Raw genomic sequence first — 24249 nt, forward strand, 5'->3', positions numbered from 1 at the left:
TAATTTAAGGAATAGTTTCTAAAAAACAAACATGAAACTTCAAGATGCTAGCTAATTCCAGATAATTATAAAAGATTTAGATAAAATAAGTTGTACATCTTAAGTTGTGATGCTCCAATTTCCAAATGATTATGAATACTCAATTTATAACAAAATGCAAATACAAGGGAAATGTATTAATACTTCACTATAAAATTTCCTAGATTTTGAGAGCTGTCCATTAAAACAAGAAGTGTAAAGTATTTTTTAAGTACTCCTGCACTTTAACAACATGATAGGGGCTTCCCTGGTGGCTCAGTGGTAAAGAATTTGCCTGCCAATACAGGAGACACGGGTTTGATTCCTGATCCAAGGAAGATCCCACTTGCTGCAGAGCAACTAAGCATGTGCGTCACAACTACTGAGCCTGGGAGTCACAGTTACTGAACCCACAAGCGGCAGCTACTGAAACCTGTGCTCCCTAGAGCTGGTGCGCGGCAGCAAGAGAAGCCACCGCAATGAGAAGCCCTCCCACCACAACTAGAGAAAGCCCGTTCACAATGAAGACCCAGCACAGCTATAAAGAAATAAATTAAATTATTTAAAAAATGATAATACATCCATGTAGTTTCAAGTGTTAGATACACTTACACAAGTTAAAAATAAATACCATTCAAAGTAGAGAACAATTAAGAATTTCAGTTACTATTTGGAAATAGCTCAAAGTCAATGAAGTGGCTTTTTTTTCAGTATACTTTTCATTACAAAAGGTTTCTGGGTAAAAACAAACTATACAGGGATGTAGGAGATTGACATATGGAGATAAACAAAATGAACATTAGGGACTCAATAAGGTCACTGAACTCAAACATTTTAAAAAACCAATGGTTAATAAAAACATGGGCAAGTTCTACACTCTTTTCTTTTTTTTTTTAGACTTTTAAAACTGTGGTAAAATACACATAAAATAAAAATCACAATAAATAAAAATACTTATTTATTATTCTTTGGCTGCATTGGGTCTCAGCTGTGACAAGCTTAGAGTCTCTAGCTGTGGTGCACAGGCTTATTTGCCCTGCCACGTGTGGGATCTTAGTTCCTCAACCAGGGATTGAACCCACACCCATGCACTGGAAGGCAGATTCTTATCTACTGGACCACCAGGGAAGTCCCACTAAACCATATTTAAGTGCACTGTTCAGTGGCGTTAAATATATTCACACTGTTGTACAACCATCACCTCTATCTATCTGCAGAACTCTTTCCATCTTCTAAAATTGAAACTCTGTCCCCATTACTTTTCAACATGGCAGAAGATAGAGATGAAAAGCTTACAGGACTTCGGTGCCCCTTTGATTTGATGAATATGTTAAGAACTGAAGAGCTGTATTATTTGGGGATGGTGGTGAGACAGCTATGTTTCTTTGAAATAGAACAGACAGGAAGTACTTTACATACAGAGAAATCCAGTTAAAACATATAAAAATGAATTTCAGGTTCTGGTTATATTTTATAATAAAGGACTTTATAGAATTTAGTATATGGTTTTACTTAGAAAATCAATTTGGGGGACTTCCCTGCTGGCCCAGTGGTTAAGACTCTGAGCTCCCAATGCAGGGGGCCCAGGTTCGATCCCTGGTCAGCGAACTAGATCCCACATGCTGCAACTAAGACCTGGTGCAGCCAAATAAATGAATAAATATTTAAAAAAAAAAAAAAGAAAGAAAATCAATTTGGTTGAAAAGCAATAGTATTCCTTCCTTTAAAACTATTTTGAATAGTTATAATGATAAATAACTTTTTAAAACAGTTCTTATGTATTAGTCATTGCTGTTGCAAAGTACCTTACATGTGTTATTTCATTTAATTTTACAACCACTCTATTAAGAAGGGATTGGTCTACAGGTGAGGACACAATATAGAGATGAAGTCATCTATCTAAGGTTATTTAAGGTCTGCCTGATTCTATAGCTTCTCCAGGAGGAAAATTCTCCAGGCAGCCTTACTTAGTTCCATGTTACCATCCTTTCTTCTGATCCTTACCCACAAGCATAGCCGGTTCAACTAAGGATGGATCCTTGATCTGACCTTAGGATGGCAGTAATCTCTGAGGTGGTCTGGCATGGAAAACTGCCCTCCAAAGAGAGGCACTGCACCAGGAATTTAAATTAGAAAATGCAGAGAAAATGGGAATTATAAGTTCACAACTTCAACACATATGTAGAGAAAAGCTACAGCGTGAGATGTGAACATTGAGGCGCCATAAGCAAGCTAAGGTTACAATTATGCCAATCCAAAGAATGAGGAGAAACTGAAAAATAGAGAAAAAAAAACAACACAGAGGCAGACACATGGCTGTGGCAAGAACAGTGAGAAGCCAACACAAAGTGATTCACTGAGTCATGTTACTGGTGTGGTGTGAGTTCTTCAGAACTTTGCTCTGCTATGTACCCCCTGTGTAATCTTGGGCAAGTCCTTCACCCTGTGTGCTCTTATTTGCTCCTTTGTGTAAAGGGTGGTTTATCTAACAGGGTGGTTATGAGGCCTGAATGAAAAACATAATAGTGCCTGGCACGCAGAGCACTTGATAAATGCTCTTACTATCACTGCTGCTGCTGCTGCTGCTTAGTCGCTAGGTAGTGTCTGACTCTTGCAACCTCCTGGACTATAGTCCACCAGGCCCCTCTGTCCATGAGTTTTTCAGGCAAGAACACTGGAGTGGGTTACCATTTCCTTCTCCAGGGGATCTTTCTGACCAGGGGTCAAACCCGTGTCTCCTACGTTGGCAGGCGGATGCTTTAACGCTGAGCCTCCTGAGAAACTCTCTTACTATCACATTCATTGATATTATCCACAAGCTCCCACTAAAGTCCCTGAAGCTTCCCTAAACTCCAACTGCTCCAGACAGACTATAGTTCTGATCCTTGGATTTCCATAACAGTGCATTTCCTTTGTGTGTGTGTGTGTGTGTTAGTTGCTCAGTCGTGTCCAACTCTTTGCGACCCTATGGACTGTAGCTCACGAAGCTCCTCTATCTGTGGGATTTCCCAAGTAAGAATACTGGAGTGGGTTGCCACTCTCTTCTCCAGGGGATCTTCTTGATCCAGGAATTGAACCCAGGTCTCCTACACTGCAGGCAAATTCTTTACCATTTGAGTTACCCAGGAAGCATTTCCTTTAATGCACTAAATGCTCTTTCAATAAAACTCCCCATTTTGAAATGTAAATAGATTTAATGAAAGAACTACAGGCATACGGCCTCCATTCAGTTCAGTTCAGTTCAGTTCAGTTGCTCAGTCATGTCCGACTCTTTGTGACCCCATGGACTGCAGCACGCTAGGCCTCCCTGTCCATCACCAACTCCTGAAGTTGCCTCAAACTCATGTCCACTGAGTTGGCGATGCCATCCAACCATCTCATCCTTTGTCGTCCCCTTCTCCTCCTGCCTTCAATCTTTCCTAGCATCAGGGTATTTTCCAGTGAGTCAGTTCTTCGTATCAGGTGGCCCAAGTATTGCAGTTTCAGCTTCAGCATCAGTCCTTCCAATGAATATTCAGGACTGATTTCCTTTAGGATGGACTGGTTGGATCTCCTTGCTGTCCAAGGGGCTCTCAAGAGTCTTCTCCAACACCACAGTTCAAAAGCATCAATTCTTCGACACTCAGCTTTCTTTATAGTTCAACTTTCACATCCATACATGACTACTGGAAAAACGATAGCTTTGACTAGATGGACCTTTGTTGGCAAAGTAATGTCTCTGCTTTTTAATATGCTGTCTAGGTTGGTCATAACTTTTCTTCCAAGGAGCAAGCATCTTTTAATTTCATGGATAGAGTCACCATCTGCAGTGATATTGGAGCCCCAAAAAATAAAGCCTGTCACTGTTTCCATTGTTTCCCCATCTATTTGCCATGAAGTGATGGGATCAGATGCCATGATCTTAAGTTTTCTGAATGTTGCGCCTCAAGCCAACTTTTTCACTCTCCTCTTTCACTTTCATCAAGAGGCTCTTTAGTTCTTCTTCACTTTCTGCCATAAGGGTGGTGTCATCTGCATATCTGAGGTTATTGATATTTCTCCCGGCAATCTTGATTCCAGCTTGTGCTTCATCCAGTCCAGCAATTCTCATGATGTACTCTGCATATAAGTTAAATAAGCAGGGTGACAATATACAGCCTTGATGTACTCCTTTCCCGATTTGGAACCAGTCTATTGTTCCATGTCCAGTTCTAACTGTTGCTTCTTGACCTGCACAGGTTTCTCAAGAGGCAGGTCAGCTGGTCTGGTATTCCCATCATTTTAAGAATTTTCTACAGTTTGTTGTAATCCACAACAACTAAGGCTTTGGCATAGTCAATAAAGCAGAAGTAGATGTTTTTCTGGAACTCTCTTGCCTTTTCGATGATCTAGCAGATGTTGGCAATTTGATCTCTGGTTCCTCTGCCTTTTCTAAATCCAGTTTGAACATCTGAAAGTTCACGGTTCACGTACTGTTGAAGCCTGGCTTGGAGAATTTTGAGCATTACTTTGCTAGTGTGTGAGATGAGTGCAATTGTGCGGTAGTTTGAGCATTCTTTGGTGTTGCCTTTCTTTGGGATTGGAATGAAAACTGACCTTTTTCAGTCCTGTGGCCACTGCTGAGTTTTCCAAATTTGCTGGCATATTGAGTGCAGCACTTTCACAACATCATTTTTAGGATTTGAATTCCATTACCTACATTAGCTTTGTTCGTACTGATGCTTCCTAAGGCCCACTTGACTTCACATTCCAGGATGTCTGGCTCTAGATGAGTGATCACACCATCATGGTTATCTGGGTCATGAAGATCTTTTTTGTATAGTTCTTTTGTGTATTCTTGCCACCTTTTTCTTAACATCTTCTGCTTCTGTTAGGTCCATACCATTTCTGTCCTTTATTATGCCCATCTTTACATGAAATGTTCCCTTGGTATCTCTAATTTTCTTGAAGAGATCTCTAATTTTCCCCATTCTATTGTTTTCCTCTATTTCTTTGCACTGATCGCTGAGGAAGGCTTTCTTCTCTCTCCTTGCTATTCTTTGGAACTCTGCATTCAAATGGGTATATCTTTCCTTTTCTCCTTTGCCTTTAGCTTCTCTTTTTTCTTAGCTATTTGTAAGGGCTCCTCAGACAACCATTTTGCCTTTTGGCATTTCTGTTTCTTTGGGATGATCTTGATCACTGCCTCCTGTACAATGTCATGAACCTCCGTTCATAGTTCTTCAGGCACTGTATCAGATCTAATCCCTTGAATCTATTTGTCACTTGCACTGTATAATCCTAAGGGATTTGTTTTAGGTCATACCTGAATGGTCTAGTAGCTTCCCCTACTTTCTTCACTTTAAGTCTGAATTTGGCAATAAAGAGTTCATGATCTGAGCCACAATCAGCTCCTGGTCTTATTTTTGCTGACTATATACTGCCTCAGACCACTGTAAAAAAGTGAATATCACAATAAAGAGAATCACATGAATGTCTTGGTTTCGCAGTATATATAAAGTTATGTTTACACTATACTGTATTCTGTTAGGTGTGCAATAGCATTATGTCTAAAAAATGTATAGATCTTAACTTTAAAATACTTTATTGCTAAAAAATGCTAACCATCATCTGAGCCTTCAGGAAGTCAGTCTTTTGGTAATAGTAACATCAAGGATCACTGAGCACAGATTACCATAACAAACATAATGAAAAAGTTGGAAATACTGCAAGAATTACCAAAATCAAAGACATGAAGTAAGTAGATGTTGGAAAAATGGCACCAACAGACTTACTCAAGGCAGGGTTGCTACAATTCCTTAATTTGTAAAAAATGCAATAAAGGATGTCTATATTTACAAACAGATTTATTTTTACTATATTTTATTAATACTATCATAGAGAAATTTCATCATCACTAGAAATACATATAACTGTTCCCTTTGGGCTTCCCTGGTGGCTCAGATGGTAAAGCATCTGCCTGCAATTCGGGAGACCTGGGTTTGATCCCTGGGTTGGCAAGATCCCCTGGAGAAGGGAACAGCTACCCACTCCAGTATTCTGGCCTGGAGAATTCCATGGATAGAGGAGCGTGGTGGGCTACAGTCCCTGGGGTTGCAAAGTGTTGGACATGACTGAGTGACTTTCACTTTCACTTTTTATCTGCAAGTTGCTGGCACAAGAAAAGCACTAAGAAAATCAGCTATTAGAATATATCCATGAAAATAATTCTTGATATCTTCAATCTACAAGTTTTTTTTTTTAATCTCCTTTCTGAAACTTTTCTTCCTGACAATCATTTCATTTCCTAATTTCCTTCATTTCCTTCCCATTTCCTCATCAGTTAGGAATATGATTCTGATTATATTTATTCTATACTGTTCTTAAGTTGGGTTATCTTTTTGTTTTTCCTAATTTCTTTTGTGTTTGTTCTACCTCTCCTATTACAGTATGAAGCCCTGAGAACTGGGACTTTTCTCTTCCATTTCTCTTGTGATGGCAGGAGTGTACAATGAAATAAGCAGAAGATGTAAAATATGCTAGAGATGCTAGAGTGAAGCTCCAAGTCTCTCATTTCCTCCTTCTCTATTTGGATAAGTCACTAAACCTATCACCAATCTGAGAGTTGGACTATAAAGAAAGGTAAGTGCCAAAGAATTAATGCTTTTGAACTGTGGTGTTGGAGAAGGCTCTTGAGAGCCCCTTGGACAGCAAGAAGATCCAACCAGTCCATCCTAAGGGAAATCAGTCCTGAATATTCATTGGGAGGACTGATGCTGAAGCTGAAACTGCAATACTTGGGCCACCTGATACGAAGAACTGACTCACTGGAAAAGACCCTGATGCTAGGAAAGATTGAAAGCTGGAGGAGAAGGGGACGACAGAGGATGAGATGGTTGGATGGCATCACCAACTCAATGGACATGAGTCTGAGTAAACTCCAGGAGTTGGTGATGGACAGGGAGGCCTGGCGTGCTGCAGTCCATGGGGTTGCAAGAAGTTGGATACAACTGAGTGACTGAACTGAACTGAAACCTGTCTCAGACTCCATGGCATTGTCTATAAAAAAGGAAACAATGTCTATCTGATTTCAAGGTCCATGTGATCTCTCACTCTGCTTCTCTTCACTCTGATGGATGGCATTTATGAAGAGTTTTATAGTTCATCCTTAGGCACATGCAGTACAGCTCACATTCAAACCTAAAATTACTACATGGAGAATGATAAAATAACAATTGTTAATGTCAAATGGTGAAGGCCACCTGATCTGGGCATTTACCTTCTTACAGTTTATCTTTAAAGCAGTGTCTAGAATTAGCTTCCAAGTAACTGTACTTCATCACTTAGGCATAAGTTATCATGATTTGCCCCCCATCCTGCTCCCCAGCAAAGCAAGTTCATTAATCTAACATTAACTTGTCACCACTTGTTGGCACACTCTGAACTTTCACCTGGCCACTGAAGAATGTGAATTCATATTTATAGCTCTGACATGAACATTATTTAAAGCACAAATCTCATTTGGCTGCACTTTTGACTTTAGCTTAAACTTCTCCTTCTCTCCCCAGAGCAAAAATTTATGACAAAACAAACAACATAAATTAAACAAAAACCATTGATGGTCACAATATTATTCTCTTTCACAGAATCATATAAAAATAATGATTTGTTTGCCAGGAATTATCCAAGTAAAATATCTAGGATTTTAACTAATACATTTGAACAAGAGAGAGTATTAAAAGTATCACAAAACTAAATTATCTTACTTGGCATTTCTGACGCAATTGTCGTAGTTCTTTTATAATTGGAGCTAGAGCTGACTTCTTTTCAGATACCAGGGAATTTAGTTTTTTTACCTGCCATTTAAACAAAATATATGACATCTAAGAAAATAATTCAAAAGAACAAAAATACTATATGTATAAAGATATTTACTGAAGTATTTATATAAGTGAATAAAACTATAAATTATTTCAATGCCAACTAAAAGGAAGTCATTAAATAAGTACTGACTTCTCAGTAAGACAGAATATCATTTAACTATTCAAATTGTCAATTATTAAGACTGCAAACCATTATGGGAAAATATTTATAATCTAGCTAAAGGACTAAAACAAATTACAAAGTTGCTGATATACAACTCTGTATCAAGTTTAAAAAGTATATAAATTATGTAGGTTATATAAAATGCATATAAACATGGATGAAGTGACAGTCAAACTACTTAATAACCCAAAAGGTATAGCAATGACCAATCACAACAGACACCAGCCATAGAGATGAATCAGGTCTTGGAGGCGTCTGCTGTGCAAAATGTTAATCTTTTTAGGAGTTAGAATGTTGTGAAATCCAGAGGGCTCTGGGAACGAGGTGGGCAAGGCAGGTGGAGGTGGGTACTCTGAGAGTTTGGGGCTGCAGCTATTTACCAATAAATAATGAAAGATTTCAACATTTTAAAGTCTGATGAAGCTCCATCTGTGCATTCTGGCTGAATGGCAGTCCTAAACATGGAAAGAAACTAAGGGCACACACACAAATGAAATAACTGTACTAAGTTAAGCAGTATATTTTGGGAAAACTTATTTTTTTATCTTAAATATTTCTTTAATGCTATGTAACTTTTACACACTTCAAAAACCACAAAACATGTAAAGTATTACAAATTGAACAACCTCATAAGAATGGAAAAATTTTAAAGAGAATGATAAAGACAGATGAAAGAATATAATGAAAACAATACACAGAAATGAAAATCTGAATGTTGCACTGAAAACAGAACAAACACAAAAATATCAGCCTTAGAGCCTGTGTATAAAACAAAGCCTGTGTAATCACCATTTCAGACATGTCATCCAGTGTTCGTCCTTTCATTTCATCAACTTCACTCTTAAGAGCAGATACTCGTTCTAGTTCTTCTTGGGTATAACTATATCCAGATATACCCCTCTTCTCCTCAATAGTTTGCTGAAAGTAAAAAACAAAAATAGGTGTAAGGAACAAGAGTCCACAAAATTGATGTCAAACCTTGATGATTCCATAAGAAGTATATAGATTTAATACACAACAATAAAGTTGTAAGTAAAATAAAGGAATTTAGTCAACAATCTTTATTGACTTCAACAATAATTATATTCCTTTATATTTTATAAATTTATACTAAATTTTACTCCAGCATCTTCAGGGGCATAGGAAGTAATTATAATTTTAGACTTGAGCGTAATGCTATGTACTTGGCATAGAAACTAAAACATAGGATGCACTCATTAAATATTTGGTGAATGAATGATCTCAAGTGAAAAACTGTACATATTTTCTCACTTATCTAGTATTTATTAATGTGCCAAGTACAGTTCTAGGCTCTTTAGAAGAACTAAACAGTCTTTTGATGAGGGCAAAAGAGGAGAGTGGAAAAAGGTGGCTCAAAACTCAACATTCAAAAAACACAGATCATGGCATCTGGTCCCATCACTTCACAGCAAATAGAAGGGGAAAAAGTGGAAGCAATGACAGATTTTATTTTCTTACACTCTTGAATCACTGTGGATGGAGACTGCAGCCGTAAAATTAAAAGGCGATTGCTCCTTGGAAGGAAACCTATAACAGACCTAGGCAGCGAATGAAAAAGCAGAGGCACCACTTTGCCAACAAAGGTCCATAGAGTCAAAGCTATGATTTTTCCAGTAGTCATGTATGAATGTGAGAGTTGGACCGTAAAGAAGGCTGAGTGCCAAAGAATTGATGCTTTCGAATTGTGGTGCTGGAGAAGACTCCTGAGAGTCCCTTGGCCTGCAAGGAGATCAGACCTTCCAGAATAGTCACTGGAAGGACTGATGCTGAAGCTGAAGCTCTAATACTTTAGCCACCTGATGCAAAGAGCTGACTCACTGGAAAAGACTCTGATGCTGGGAAAGACTGAAGACAAAAGGAGACGGGGATGGCAGAGAATGGATGGTTAGACAGAGCATCACCGACTCAATGGAGATGAATCTGAGGAAGCTTTGGGAGAAAGTGAAGGACAGGGAAGCCTGGTGTTCTGCAGTCAATGAGTAAGACACAACTTACACTGAACTAGAACACAATTCTAGGTACCAGATATACTGCAGTGAAAAAAAGAAAAAACCAGGGGAAAAAATCCCTTCCCTCACAGAGCTAACTTCTAGTGAGAGCAAATGGGCAATAGGTAAACAACTAAAATACATACAGTGTGAGGGAAGAGTAGGGTTGGAATCTTAAGTAACAAGGTAGTTAGGTAAGATCTCCCTGAGAAGATGACACCTAAGTGAAGTTCTGAAGTGAGGGAGCAAATCACAGAGATACCCAGGGGATCAACAAGTGCAAAAGACATGAGGTAGGTACGTACCTGGGGACTTCCCAGGTGGCATAGCGGTAAAGAATCTGCCTGCCAATGCAGGAGACATAGGTTCAATCCCTGGGTTGGGAAGATCCCCTGGAGTTGGAAATGGCAATCTACTCTAGTATCCTTGCCTGGGAAATCCCATGAACAGAGAAACCTGGCGAATTACAGTCCTTGGGGTCACAGTCCTGGGGGCTGGGGGACTACAATCCTTGGGCACGACTGAGAACAGTCCAGCACAGGAGCATGCTTGGCCCTCTCAATAAACAACTAGATGGGGGGAGCTTAAAACAGAGGTGGAGACAGGGGAGGGATCATATAGGACTTAGCTGGTTAGCTGAGACAGTATCAGTTTACATCTATTGTCCTTTGCATTCTAAAAAGTGTCCTAGTTTTCATGATAAATTATATTGTGTTTTAGGCCAGTGAAAGAGCTTGGACTTACTTTAAATGGAATGGGAGACTTGTTGAAAGGTTCAGAATAAAGGGGTTTTTAAGTGAAAACTTTAACATCTACGCTGACTGAGATCAAACTATAGAGGGACAAGGGGCAGAGAAATCAGAAGACAATTCCAATAATTCAAGTTAGAGATGATGGTAGTATGAAGCAGATGGGGGCAACAGAGGTGATAAGAAGTGGTTCTGTATATATTTTAAAGACAGATCCAACAAGATATGTGTGTATATATATTATTTCTGGCTGCACTGGGTCTTCGTTGCTGTGCTTGGGCTTTCTATAAGTTGTGGCAAGCTGGTGCTACTCTCTAGTTGTGGTATGTGGGCTTCTCTTATTGTGAAGCACAGGCTCTAGGGCATGTGGGCTTCAGTAGCTGCAGCACAAAGGCTCAGTAGTTGCGGCTCACAGGCTCTAGAGCTCAAATTCAGTAGTTGTGGCGCATGGGCTTAGCTGCACTGTGGCATGTGGGATCTTAGTTCCTGGACCAGGAATTGAATCCAAGTTCCCTGCATTGGCAGGCGAACTCTCAACCACTGGACTGCCCGGGAAGTTCCTCCAAGGAGATATTATGACGGGTTAGGATGAGAAGGAAAGTGAGGGGTAAAGATGACTCCAGGGGGTTTTGGCCTGAAGAACTGAGAGAATGGAGTTGCTATTTGTTGGGATGAGGAAGACTCAGGAGGACAGGTGAGGCAGTAGTGAAGATCAGAAGTTTAAGTTTGGATGTGTTTAAAAAAATCTATACTCTCTAGTAGAAATCCAACAGACAGTTCAAGATGTTACATGCACAAGATTGGAATTTGAGAAGTGATTTAGGCTGGAGATACAAATTTGTGAGTTGTCTGCACAGACAATGTCTTTAAAGCCATAAGAGAATAAGATCACCAAGGGACTGAGGGCAGAGAAGAGATCCAAAGCCTAAACCTGGGGGACTCCGACATCTAGGCTTTGAAGAAGTGGGAAGAAATCAGCCATGGAGTAGGAACAGTAGTGTTAGTAAAGAAAAACAAGCAGTGTATAGTGTGCTAGAAGACAAGTAAAGAACAATTTTACAGGAAGAGGGAGTTATCTATCATGTCAAACACTGCCAATTGGAAGGTAACTATAATAAATTCATACGGACTAATCTCAGGATACCTGCAGTGGATACTGTGGGTGCTCTGCCGTGATCTGCTTACTGTGTCAGTGTACCCAGGCCCTGGATCTTGTGAGAATTGGTATTTTGAAGGTTTACAGTTGTCCCTTCCTCAAAGTGTACCCTTGGCTGAACAGGAACTGTGTCACACCACCTCTTGAGTGGTAAGGGGATCCATAGCAAATGACTGACTAACACAGGGGCCCAAAGGGGGCAGCCCTCTTGCCTAAAGATGAGACCAACTTTGTGACGCAATTTATGCTCCAGAGCTCTTTATGCAATCAGAATGAAACTGGACTCCAAATGAATCCACTTTTTCCTCTTTGCTTCATCCTGTTTCCTTTACTTCCTTTCTCCTAAGAGCACTCACTGAATTAATCATGTGAGGAGGAACAAGAATTCTTGTTTCAGGTCCTGCTTCTAGAGAACCTGATCAAACCTGGCTTCTAGGGTCGGATCACTCACTGGATGAACGAGGCAGAGGGCCCTCTGACCGAGGGCAAGTAGAGTAATATCAGTCTTGGGCATGTTATAGCAGTACAATTGTTAAGACTTGTCAACTAGGGCAGAAAATAGGTGGAAGGGATTATGGAGGTCATGACAATGGATTGCCTGAATCTCTTTCAAGAGAGTTTGCTGAGAGGAACAAAGCTGAATGACAGCCATTACTGCTGCCCCTCTGTCTCCACCATCGTGTTCATGCCAAGGCCATGCTTCCTCCAGGCTGTTACCAGCGGCTAACCCATTCCCTCCTGACGGGGAACTCCTCTTATTGGTGACCCGCTCAGGAACTCCCCATCTTCCTAACCAAAATGTCCTTAAAATATCCTACAGCCTGAGGTTCTTCCTCCCCAGTCCTCCTTCCTCCCGCAGAGATATCAGACTTGCGTTGGAGCTGACATCTTTCCCTGCCTCCTCCTGCCGGATTCCCTCTACCCTTCACAAATACTTCCTTCATAAATCTTGTACATTTAAACCACTCTGGATGATGCTTCTTGGAGGACCTGAACTATCACAGGAAGGTACTAGCTGGTACAATGTTGCTGGTATTTGAGCAGCATAAATAAATAGTAACTGTAAGACTATGAAATCAGGGTGGCTGTTGCTAAGCTCAAATGACAGGCTCAAATCCATTAATCAGTGATTTAATGCAAAGCAATAACGTCAGAGAACTTCCTTAGAAGGTTTAAAGAAACCGTCATTTCCTATGGCTACAGAGCAGAGAAACCTGAAAACAAGGGACAGGACTTAATCCTGACAAAACTTCATAGAAGGCTGAATATATCCCATGTCAAAGTCAGGGCTCTGATAGGGAAGAGAATGTGTGCTAAGTCTGAAAGGGGGATAACTGGATAAATTCACTTGAGAATCTTAAAACCCCAGATTATCTTGTATCCTCTAGGCAGTGACAAATGGCTTAGTTTGTTGGTCAGGAACCTGGAGGAAGCAAGAGAGCAAGACTGAATGACTAGGGACAAGGAGGTCTGGGGAGGAGGCATGTGGACTGAGCTATAAGAATTAACACTAAGTGAAGATCTCGTCATCACATGTATATAGCCACTGGAGAATGCCCACAACAGAAGAGGCACAACTTTAGGTTCTGTGAGTATAAATGTTCTAATTTCCAGAATGGGCATGCTTTTACCAGAAGGCACACTGACAGGCCCTCTAAACTTAATCCTCTGGCCACTATCCTGTCTCATGGGCTCCTCATGCCCAAAGACCAGCGGGCAAAAAAAGGAGTGATTTATTGGCTGGATACCTTAAGGCTCTACTGATGTTGCATATAGTGGGGGACAGATAGGAATATGTTTGGCATTCATGTGATCCATTATGGCATATCTTTGTACTCTCCTGCCCTGTTTTGCCAGTAAATGAGGTTTAGCAACCACAGCCTGAGAAGGGCATTGTTACTAGAATCTCATAGCTCTGAGGAATGAGGGACTGAGTAATCCGACCAAGTAAGTCATCTAGACCACTGGAGGTGCTAGCTAAAGGTGTGGGGAATCTAGGATGGATGGTAGAGGAAGGAGATATCGAGTATTAGTTATGTCTTTGGGACCAAATGCATAAAAGAGAGTTTTAATTTTTCCCACTAACTCTCCTAAATTTTCCTAAAAATTTTGACCAACTGTAATCCTATAGAAGAAATACCAGGATGGAGTGACTTTAACATGAGAAACAAGCAGATCTCAGTGCAAGGGATGGGTTATAGAGGATGTTGTTGGTGCCCCACTCAGACCTCATTTGCAAGCTGCTATGAGTGCTGACTGCTAATGCCTCACAGTTGCCCCTTCTCCAGAACATGCCCTTTGCCCAGTGGGAGCTGCCTCATCTAGGCCTCATCACCCTACCACGGCTGATGACTGGCTGATACGGGAGTATAAAAGGCCAGACCCCTTGCCTCAAGGTGGAATCAACTCCATGGTACAATCTGTACCCAAATGTTCCTCACAGGATCAAGATGAAGCTGTCTTCAGTCAAGAATACACCCTTCGGGGGATCGGGATGGGGAATACGTGTAAATCTATGGCTGATTCATATCAATGTATGACAAAACCCACTGGAAAAAAAAAAAAAAAAGAATACACCCTTCATATGTATACCTATGAGTGATTCATATTGATGTATGGCAGAAACCAACAGAGTATTGTAAAACAATTATCCTCTAATTAAAAATAAACTTAAAAAATACACCTTTGTTTGGCTTTTTTCTACTGCTCCACTTGTTTCCCTCATTCCCTTTCTTCTGAAGGTACTCCCTCCCTCAGAAAGTCACTTGTACCAAGTATACCCTTCTCAGGCTCTGATTCTAAGAAGCTTAAGGAAAGATGTATAGCAAAAACTGATGGAACTAAAAAGAGAAAAATCATAGATACTGTAAAACATCTTTCTCAATAATTGATAGGACAAGCAGATGAAAACGTCAATAAACACAGAAGATTTGAGTATCATGGTTAACATACTGGACTGAATTGACACATATGGAACACCATCCTCAACATAATATATATTCTTCTCAACTGTGCATGGAACAATGATCAAGACAGACCACATGCTAAGCCATAATGCAACATTCAGAATTTTCAAAGAACTGAAATCACAGAGTATGTTCTTTGGTCATAGCAGAAATAAACTAGAAATCAATAACAGAAAGGTAACTAGAAAATTCCCACATGTTTGGTTTTAAGCAGTAACCATAGGTCAAAGAAATGACAATGAAAATTAGAAAATATTTTGAAGTGAGCAATAATGCAGTTGCTACGTATCAATTTTAAAAGTTACTGCTGTTAGAACCTAAGTTTGATGTACTATAAGTGTTCAATCTTCAGTTCCCTAGAAGCAAACAATATTCAACAGCATGAGACAGAAAAGTTCATATTGCCAGCTAACCACAACTAGTTGAAATTTCATTAACCTCTAACAGATTATTGCTAGCTGGTAAGCCAACATCCAACTCACTTCAGTATTCTTGCCTGGAGAATCCCATGGACAGCAAGGCTGGTGGGCTACAGTCCATGGGGTCACAAAGAGTCAGATATGACTGAAGCAACTTAGCATGCATGCGTGCAAGCCAACATCACATGATGACATAATTTCCACATGGGTAAAAGAAAAAAAAAAAGCCAAATCAAGAAAACTCAGAGAAACTGGCACCCACAACAAGAACAGCTTTGTTGCTAGAGGGATTTCTCTGGGTTGAACTTTTTTTGACAACCAAGGCACAAATATATAGGGAACCAAGCCTGCAGGCAAACTTCCATATAGAATCTTCTCTGAATATATCTTTCCATAGCTTCACGGAAGTGGCTGCTTACATTTCTGCCTAGTAGGCCATGATAAATAAATAAATTACAGCCAATTTCCTGATATGATCATTTTTGTTGTATTAGCTAGCTAACCAAAAGAAAAAGCTACTTGGAATTCAACTTCTATTAATTATCCCAAAGCCCAGCACACATAAAAAAGCACTCATTGCTACAATAAAGTACATGAATCAGCTTACAGGTCACCTCTATAATTAATCAGAAAAAATGAATACTTTTATGGTTTTTCTAACAAAAACAATGACTTCAGTATGAAGCTACAACTTATAAACCTCTAGGCATTTGTACTTCTAGAACCTCAATATAATTCTTTATTACCAGTTGATGTTGAATATTTTCATGACGTTGCTTAAGAAGTTCTTCTGTCCTCTGCAAGAGACCAAATTCAGCTTGAAATTCAGCTATTATTTGATGCTTCTTTTTGAAAACTGTACTTTTGCTTCGAAGTTTACTGATATATCGCTTGAACTGCAAAAGAACACAATGTGTAGTTTAATAAGTAGAAAAGTAGTTGCTAAATATTATAAATAACCTCAATGTATTACAAACCTTTTCTTTTCTACTGTCCAACATGCATGTCACAAATATAGAACAATAACTTAGTTTTATTAAAAAGTTGGAGAGACTAACTGCTTAATTAAAATACTTTATGTACATTTTGATTTTTTGGACCCATTAAATACTGTAAATCCTTATATAAAAGCTATTCATTGTGAGCTTTACAATAAGGATTTGGAAAACAGAAACTTCAATCCTATAAAAGTTAAAAAGGTTAAAAAGAAAAAGAAGAAGAAAGTGGAAGACCAATTCTGGCTATGCTCTTATCATTTTATCTTTTATGTACTGTACTATTTTGGTGACCCTGGATCTACTGGGATTAATATAACCAAGCAGAATAGTCAATATTTACAGTTACTATTTATTGTTTAAGAAAGGTACTGTGACCATATACCCTAAGAAGCATCTGAAACTCATCCCAAATGTTCAAAAGCTAAAAATACTCAAATTAGTGGGAACTCATAGTTGCTTAATTCAGCTGCTGACCTACTAGTAACTGTAACTATTCTAATGGAAAGATCCCATTATTAAACAATACCAACTAGAGTTTGGAAAAGCACGTGAAATGAATATTTAAAGGAATTTATTTATCAAGTACTATTAATTAACTATTACATAGGCACTGGGCAGACACTGAGAATACAACTCTAAACAAGATACGCATCCTGCCCTTAACAAAATAAACACTATTAAGAAACAGTAAAGAAAATAAACACTGAACTGATGTTCACAACCACAATGAACATTATGAAGCAGTGAAGGGGCCCTGAAAATAAATAACAGGAATTTAACCTGGGTTGGGACCAAGGTAGAAAAAGGTGGTGGTGGGGGGGTTGGAATTTTAGAGAGGTGAGTTATGACAAATTTCTCAAAAATAATTTAAGCAAGACTGAAGTAGCAGGAGTTTGTTAGAGGAAGGAGAAGGAAGCAGGGAAGAGCATTCCAAGTAGTAGAAACAGCAGGTGTAAAGGTCCTGAGGCACTGGCTCATTAAAAGTATTGTTCAGTATAAGAGACAAATGTGAAAGTTTTCTGGTATTTCTAAAACAGAACAGAATACTTTAAAAAATCACTTTCTCTTATGCACCACTAGTACTAAGGATTTTCAGATTTTTTTTACTACATAAAATAATTTTTCTGCTCCAACCTTTTAACTACATTCTTTTAAAAATGTCCAGACCCTCACTGTTTTCCAGGTTCTGGTTAACCTCCAAGGGCACAGCTCCCGGCTCCCACGCAAGACCCAGCTAGGCAGGGCGACGGCGTGGGGCATGCTCGAGGGCGGGGCCGGGCCTACCCAATGGGCTCCTCCGGGTCGGGGGCGGGGCCCCACTTCAGTTGTTCCTCTGGCCGCAGGCCCCCTTCGCATCCCTGACTCTGTATGTGGCGCGTTCCCGGTCTGCTCTGCGTGCACGTTGCAAGGAACAGCAAGTTCTCCGGACCTTGGAACAGGCCTGCCGCCTTCATGTCCACTCTGCTCATCAATCAGCCCCAATATGCTTGGCTGAAGGAGCTGAGGCTCCGCGAGGAAAACGACGGCGTGTATAATGGAAGCTGGGGAGGCCGGGGAGAGGTTATCACCACCTATTGTCCTGCTAACAATGAGGCCATTGCAAGAGTCAGGCAGGCCAGCATGGCTGACTATGAGGAAACTGTAAAGAAAGCAAGAGAAGCATGGAGCATCTGGGCAGATATTCCTGCTCCAAAGCGAGGAGATGTAGTGAGACAAATTGGTGATGCCTTGTGGGAGAAGATCCAAGTACTAGGAAGCTTGGTGTCTTTGGAGATGGGGAAGATCTTGGTGGAAGGTGTGGGAGAAGTTCAGGAATACATGGATGTTTGTCATTATGCTGTTGGCTTATCTCGGATGATTGGGGGACCCATCTTGCCTTCTGAAAGACCTGGCCATGCTCTCATTGAACAGTGGAATCCTGTAGGCCTGGGTGGAATCAGCACTGCATTCAACTTCCCTGTGGCCGTGTACACCACAGCGCCATTGCCATGATCTGTGAGAATGCCTGCCTTTGGAAAGGAGCTCCTACAACTTCTCTCATTAGTGTAGCTGTTACAAAGATAATAGCCAAAGTTCTGGAGGACAACAAGCTGCCTGGTGCAATTTGTTCCTTGACTTGCCGTAGAGCAGATATCGGCACAGCAATGGCCAAGGATGAGCGAGTGGACCTGTTGTCCTTCACCGGGAGTACGCAGGTGGGAAAACAGGTGGCCCTTATGGTACAGGAGAGGTTTGGGAGAAGTTTATTAGAACTTGTAGGAAACAATGCCATTATAGCTTTTGAGGATGCGGACCTCAGCTTAGTCGTCCCCTCAGCTCTCTTTGCAGCCGTGGGGACAGCCGGCCAGAGGTGTACCACCGCGAGGCGCCTGTTCTTACATGAAACCATCCATGATGAAGTTGTCAATAGACTTAAAAAGGCCTACGCACAGATCTGTGTTGGGAACCCTTGGGACTCTAACGTTCTCTATGGGCCACTCCACACCAGACAGCCAGTAAGCATGTTTCTTGGAGCAGTGGAAGAAGCAAAGAAAGAAGGTGGCACCATTGTCTATGGTGGCAAGGTTATGGATAGCCCTGGAAATTACATAGAACCGACAATTGTGACAGGTCTTGACCATGACACATCCATCGTACACACAGAGACTTTTGCCCCGATTCTTTATGTCTTTAAATTCAAGAATGAAGATGAGGTCTTTGCATGGAATAATGAAATCAAACAGGGACTTTCAAGTAGCATCTTTACCAAGGATATGGGCAGACTCTTTCACTGGCTTGGACCAAAAGGATCAGATTGTGGCATTGTAAACGTCAACATTCCAACGAGTGGGGCTGAGATTGGAGGTGCATATGGAGGGGAGAAACACACTGGCAGGGGCAGGGAGTCGGGCAGTGACGCCTGGAAGCAGTACATGAGAAGATCTACTTGTACCATCAACTACAGTAAGGACCTTCCTCTGGCCCAAGGAATCAACTTTCAGTAAAAACGTGCTTTAAATTGACATTTCAAGCTTTTTACGCATTGTTGTAACTCCTTCTTCTGAAGAAGACAAAGAAAATGAGTGTTTGCCTTGAATAAATGCATCATTTTGAATATGACGGTGGTGGTTTGGGAGAAGTTTATTAGAACTTGTAGGAAACAATGCCATTATAGCTTTTGAGGATGCGGACCTCAGCTTAGTCATCCCCTCAGCTCTCTTTGCAGCCGTGGGGACAGCCGGTGGTGGTTAATCCCTTATGCTTCTGAGGCCTAAATCAAGAGACTCATTTTTTAAAAAATAAAACTTTTCATGACATCGTCTCAAGTAATAAAAAGTAATTTTTATGTTAAAAAAATAAAAAATAAATTAAAAAAAAATGTCCATAGTAAGAATCTGGCCTATTATACTTAATGCATCACTTCAAAATAAAAGTAAACTTCCATATTACCTACAATGTGAAAATTCTTTAATAATCTTAACCTTTTTAATGCCCAGTTCTTTATAAGGATAATTAGGGGGGTAATAAATAATTTTATAAGTAATAAAAGTATACCATTTCACGCCAGTCAGAATGGCTGCTGTCCAAAAGTCTACAAGCAATAAATGCTGGAGAGGGTGTGGAGAAAAGGGAACCCTCTCACACAGTTGGTGGGAATGCAAACTAGTACAGCCACTATGGAGAACAGTGTGGAGACAACTTAAAAAACTGTAAATAGAACTGCCATATGACCCAGCAATCCCGCTGCTGGGCATACACACTGAGGAAACCAGAGTTGAAAGAGACACGTGTACCCCAATGTTCATCGTGGCACTGTTTATAATAGCCAGGACATGGAAGCAACCTAGATGCCCATCAGCAGATGAATGGATAAGAAAGCTGTGGTACATATACACAATGGAATATTACTTAGCCATTAAAAAGAATACATTTGAATCAGTTCTAATGAGGTGGGTGAAACTGGAGCCTATTATACAGAGTGAAGTAAGCCAGAAAGAAAAACACCAATACAGTATACTAACACATATATACAGAATTTAGAAAGATGGTAACAATAACCCTGTATGCGAGACAGCAAAAGAGACACAGTCTTTTGGACTCTGTGGGAGAGGGTGAGGGCGGGATGATATGGGAGAATCGCATTGAAACATGTGAAATATCATATGTGAAATGAATCGCCAGTCCAGGTTTGATGTGTGATACAGGGTGCTCGGGACTGGTACAGTGTGATGACCCAGAGGGATGGGATGGGGAGGGAAGAGGGAGGGGGGTTCAGGATAGGGAACACATGTACACCCATGGTGGATTCAAGTCAATGTATGGCAAAACCAATACAATGTTGTAAAGTAAAATAGATTAATTAATTTTAAAAAAGTAAATGAATGTATTACTGGAGCTTTAGAAAACAGAAAAAAAAGGAAAATTCATTCAAAGCCACTATTTAATGCAAGCTCTATTATCATGTGGTATTTTGCCTCCTAAAAATAGGCTAAATCTAAGGTCAGTAATTCTCTTGGGTTGGTCAAAAAGTTAGTTTGGGTTTTTCTGTAGGATGTTATGGAAAAATCCAAACAAACTTTTTGGCAAACCCAATAAACTGTAAGGTAGCAAAATAGGAAGGAGAATATTTCTAAAATTTAGGTTTTGTTTTTTTTTTCCTTAAAGACTTGATTGATTCCTGAATATACAAAGAAAGTCCTTAAAAACAGTAAGATTAAAAATTCTTCATATAAAAATAACCCACTAATTCATTGTTTAGACAGCTTTTTAAATGACTAAAACTTTGAAAGAAATGATGAACACATTGTGATTTAGAAGAAGGAAGTTCAAAATATTTCTCTATCCATGGTTGAGTTAGTTTTAATATTAAGGAATCTAGCCCCCACACAGCAAAATTATCAATGGCTGGATTACAGAAACTGTTTAAAAAATTTAAGTCAGACCAATGTACCTAGAATTTAATAACTTGCAACTTTTCCTTTAAAAGAATAAATGTGTAAGCCTGACATAACCACAGATTCAGAATCCTCAGAGTAACTATATGTTCTATTAAAAGTGTCCTGGGCAAAGTGCCCAAAATGAAATCAATCCTCTTCATCTGCTATCCTCTGTATTATCTAGGCCAGTCTTCCCCTTCTCTATCTTGCTGTGCTCTGGAACTATTTTTAAAAGCTAAAAGCTATAAATGTTTTTGTGAAAGAACAAACCTACTGATTACTCAATGTGCTCTATGCTGATTGGTTATTTGACATTCACTGGACAAACTACCTAGGGGAAAAGTAGTCAGGGTCAGATAAAAAAACAAGGATTTACTATAGCACAGGGATATATTGAATATATCTTATAATAACCTATAACGGAAAAGAATCTGAAAATATGTATGTAACTGAATCATTTGTTGTACAACAAACTAACACTGAAACTAACAACTATGCTTCAGTTTAAGAAAAGAACAAAATGCTCAATTAATGGAGCCCTTACTTCATAATGCATAAAAATCAATTCCAACTGGATTATATAGACTTAAATGTGAAAACAAGAACTAAAAATCTAGAATATAGGAAAATATCACTATGATTACTGAGATAGGAAAGGATTTCTGAAACAAAACACGCACACATTGAAAATGGATGTTGATAAACTTGATTTTGCTAAAATTGAGAACTTCCATTCATCAAAAAATATATTAAGAGATTAAGAATATAAGTCACAAGTTGGGAAGAATATATTTGTAACACGTTAATCCAAAAAAGAATTTATATTCAAAAATACATAAATTACATAAATTAAATACATAAATTAAACCCGCAAATCAATGAGAGAAAGGCAAATAACCCAATAGAAAAATGGATAAAATACTTGAATAGTCACTTCATAGAAAAGAAAACCCAAAGTGGCCAATAAGCATATTAAAAGATGTCTGACCTCATTTATAATCAGTGATGCAATTTAAAACCATAGTAAGATACCATTATAATGCCCATCTGACTAGCAGAAATAAAAAGTCCTTCAATACTAAGTGTTGTTGAAGATGTGGAGGAAGTATAACACCCATACACCACTGAGAGTGAGGGATACAAATTTGGAACAATAATTGGAAGACAACTGGGCATAGCTACTAAGGTTGACCATGTTCCTCTCATCCCCTACCAACTCCCACAGATAGCAGGATTTCTCACACTTTATCTATGGTGACTGATCAGTTTTTCAAACTTTCTGTTTGTGAACTGGATACTTTTATAAAATAATAAAAATGTTTATACAGTATCAACTCTATCAGTTCAGTTCAGTTCACTCAGTCGTGTCCAACTCTTTGTGACCCCATGAACTGCAGCATGCCAGGCCTCCCTGTCTATCACCAACTCCCGGAATTTACCCAAACTCATGTCCATCGAGTCGGTGATGCCATCCAACCATCTCATCCTCTGTCGTCCCCTTCTCCTCCTGCCCTCAATCTTTCCCAGCATCAGGGTCTTTTCAAATGAGTCAGCTCTTCGCATCAGGTGGCCAAAGTATTGGAGTTTCAGCTTTAGCATCAGTCCTTCCAATGAACACCCAGGACTCATCTCCTTTAAGATGGACTGGTTGGATCTTCTTGTGACTCTCGAGAGTCTTCTCCAACACCACAGTTCAAAAGCATCAAGTCTTCTGCACTCAGCTTTCTTTATAGTCCAACTCTCACATCTGTAAATGACTACTGGAAAAACCATAGCCTTGACTAGACAGACCTTCGCTGCCAAAGTAATGTCTCTGCTTTTTAATATGCTGTCTAGGTTGGTCATAACTTTTCTTCCAAGGAGTAAGCGTCTTTTAACTTCATGGCTGCAATCACCATCTGCAGTGATTTTGGAGCCCCCCAAAATAAAGTCAGCCACTGTTTCCACTGTTTCCCCATCTATTTCCCATGAAGTGAGGGAACAGATGCCATGATCTTAGTTTTCTGAATGTTGGACTTTAAGCCAACTTTTTCACTCTCCTCTTTCACTTGCATCAAGAGGCTTTTTAGTTCCTCTTCACTTTCTGCCATAAGAGCGGTGTCATCTGCATATCTGAGGTTCCTGGCAATCTTGATTCCAGCTTGTGCTTCTTCCAGCCCAGCGTTTCTCATGATGTACTCTGCACATAAGTTAAATAAGTAGGGTGACAATACACAGCCTTGATGTACTCCTTTCCCGATTTGGAACCAGTCTGTTGTTCCATGTCCAGTTCTAACTGTTGCTTCCTGACCTGCACACAGGTTTCTCAAGAGACAAGTCAGGTGGTCTGATATTCCCATCTCTTGAAGAATTTTCCACAGTTTATTGTGACCCACACAGTCAAAGGCTTTGGCATAGTCAATAAAGCAGAAATAGATGTTTTTCGGGAACTCTTTTGCTTTTTCAACGATCCAGCAGATGTTGGCAATTTGATCTCTGGTTCCTCTGCCTTTTCTAAAACCAGCTTGAACATCTGGAAGTTCACATTTCATGTATTGCTGAAGCTTGGCTTGGAGAATTTTGAGCATTACTTTGCTAGAGTGTGAGATGAGTGCAACAGTGTGGTAGTTGAGCATTCTTTGGATTGCCTTTCTTTGGGATTGGAATGAAAACTGACCTTTTCCAGTCCTGCGGCCACTGCTGAGTTTTCCAAATTTGCTGACATATTGAGTGCAGCACTTTCACAGCATCATCTTTTAGGATTTGAAATAGCTCAACTGGAATTCCATCACCTCCACTAGGTTTGTTCTTAGTGATGCTTCCTAAGGTCCACTTGACTTCACATTCCAGGATGTCTGGCTCTAGATGAGTGATCACACCATCATGAATATCTGGGTCATGAATATCTTTTTTGTACAGTTCTTCTGTGTATTCTTGCCACCTCTTCTTAATATCTTCTGCTTCTGTCAGGTCCATACCATTTCAGTCCTTTACTGAGCCCATCTTTGCATGAAAAGTTCCCTTGGTATCTCTAA

General features: G+C 39.8%; 2 protein-coding genes across 3 annotated transcripts in view; one reads left to right on the plus strand and one right to left on the minus strand.

Annotated features, from left to right (window-relative positions):
* The window catches only part of IFT81 (intraflagellar transport 81), a 213511-nt gene that overhangs the window by 15877 nt on the left and 173385 nt on the right, over positions 1-24249 (minus strand). For both annotated transcript variants that reach the window (XM_043901887.1, XM_043901888.1), the window contains 3 exons: positions 16068-16217; positions 8812-8940; positions 7743-7832 (listed from right to left, as the gene is read on the minus strand). In XM_043901887.1, the coding sequence (XP_043757822.1) occupies positions 7743-7832; positions 8812-8940; positions 16068-16217 (369 nt within the window). The remainder of the gene's footprint in view (positions 1-7742; positions 7833-8811; positions 8941-16067; positions 16218-24249) is intronic.
* On the plus strand, positions 17688-19418 carry LOC122693916 (alpha-aminoadipic semialdehyde dehydrogenase-like). The gene is given in 2 exon segments (XM_043901889.1): positions 17688-18288; positions 18291-19418. Coding segments are annotated over 2 exon segments (1614 nt in total). The 3' UTR covers positions 19304-19418.

This window comes from Cervus elaphus, chromosome 5 (assembly GCF_910594005.1).
Source record: "Cervus elaphus chromosome 5, mCerEla1.1, whole genome shotgun sequence".
In the NCBI taxonomy this organism is placed as follows: domain Eukaryota; kingdom Metazoa; phylum Chordata; class Mammalia; order Artiodactyla; family Cervidae; genus Cervus; species Cervus elaphus.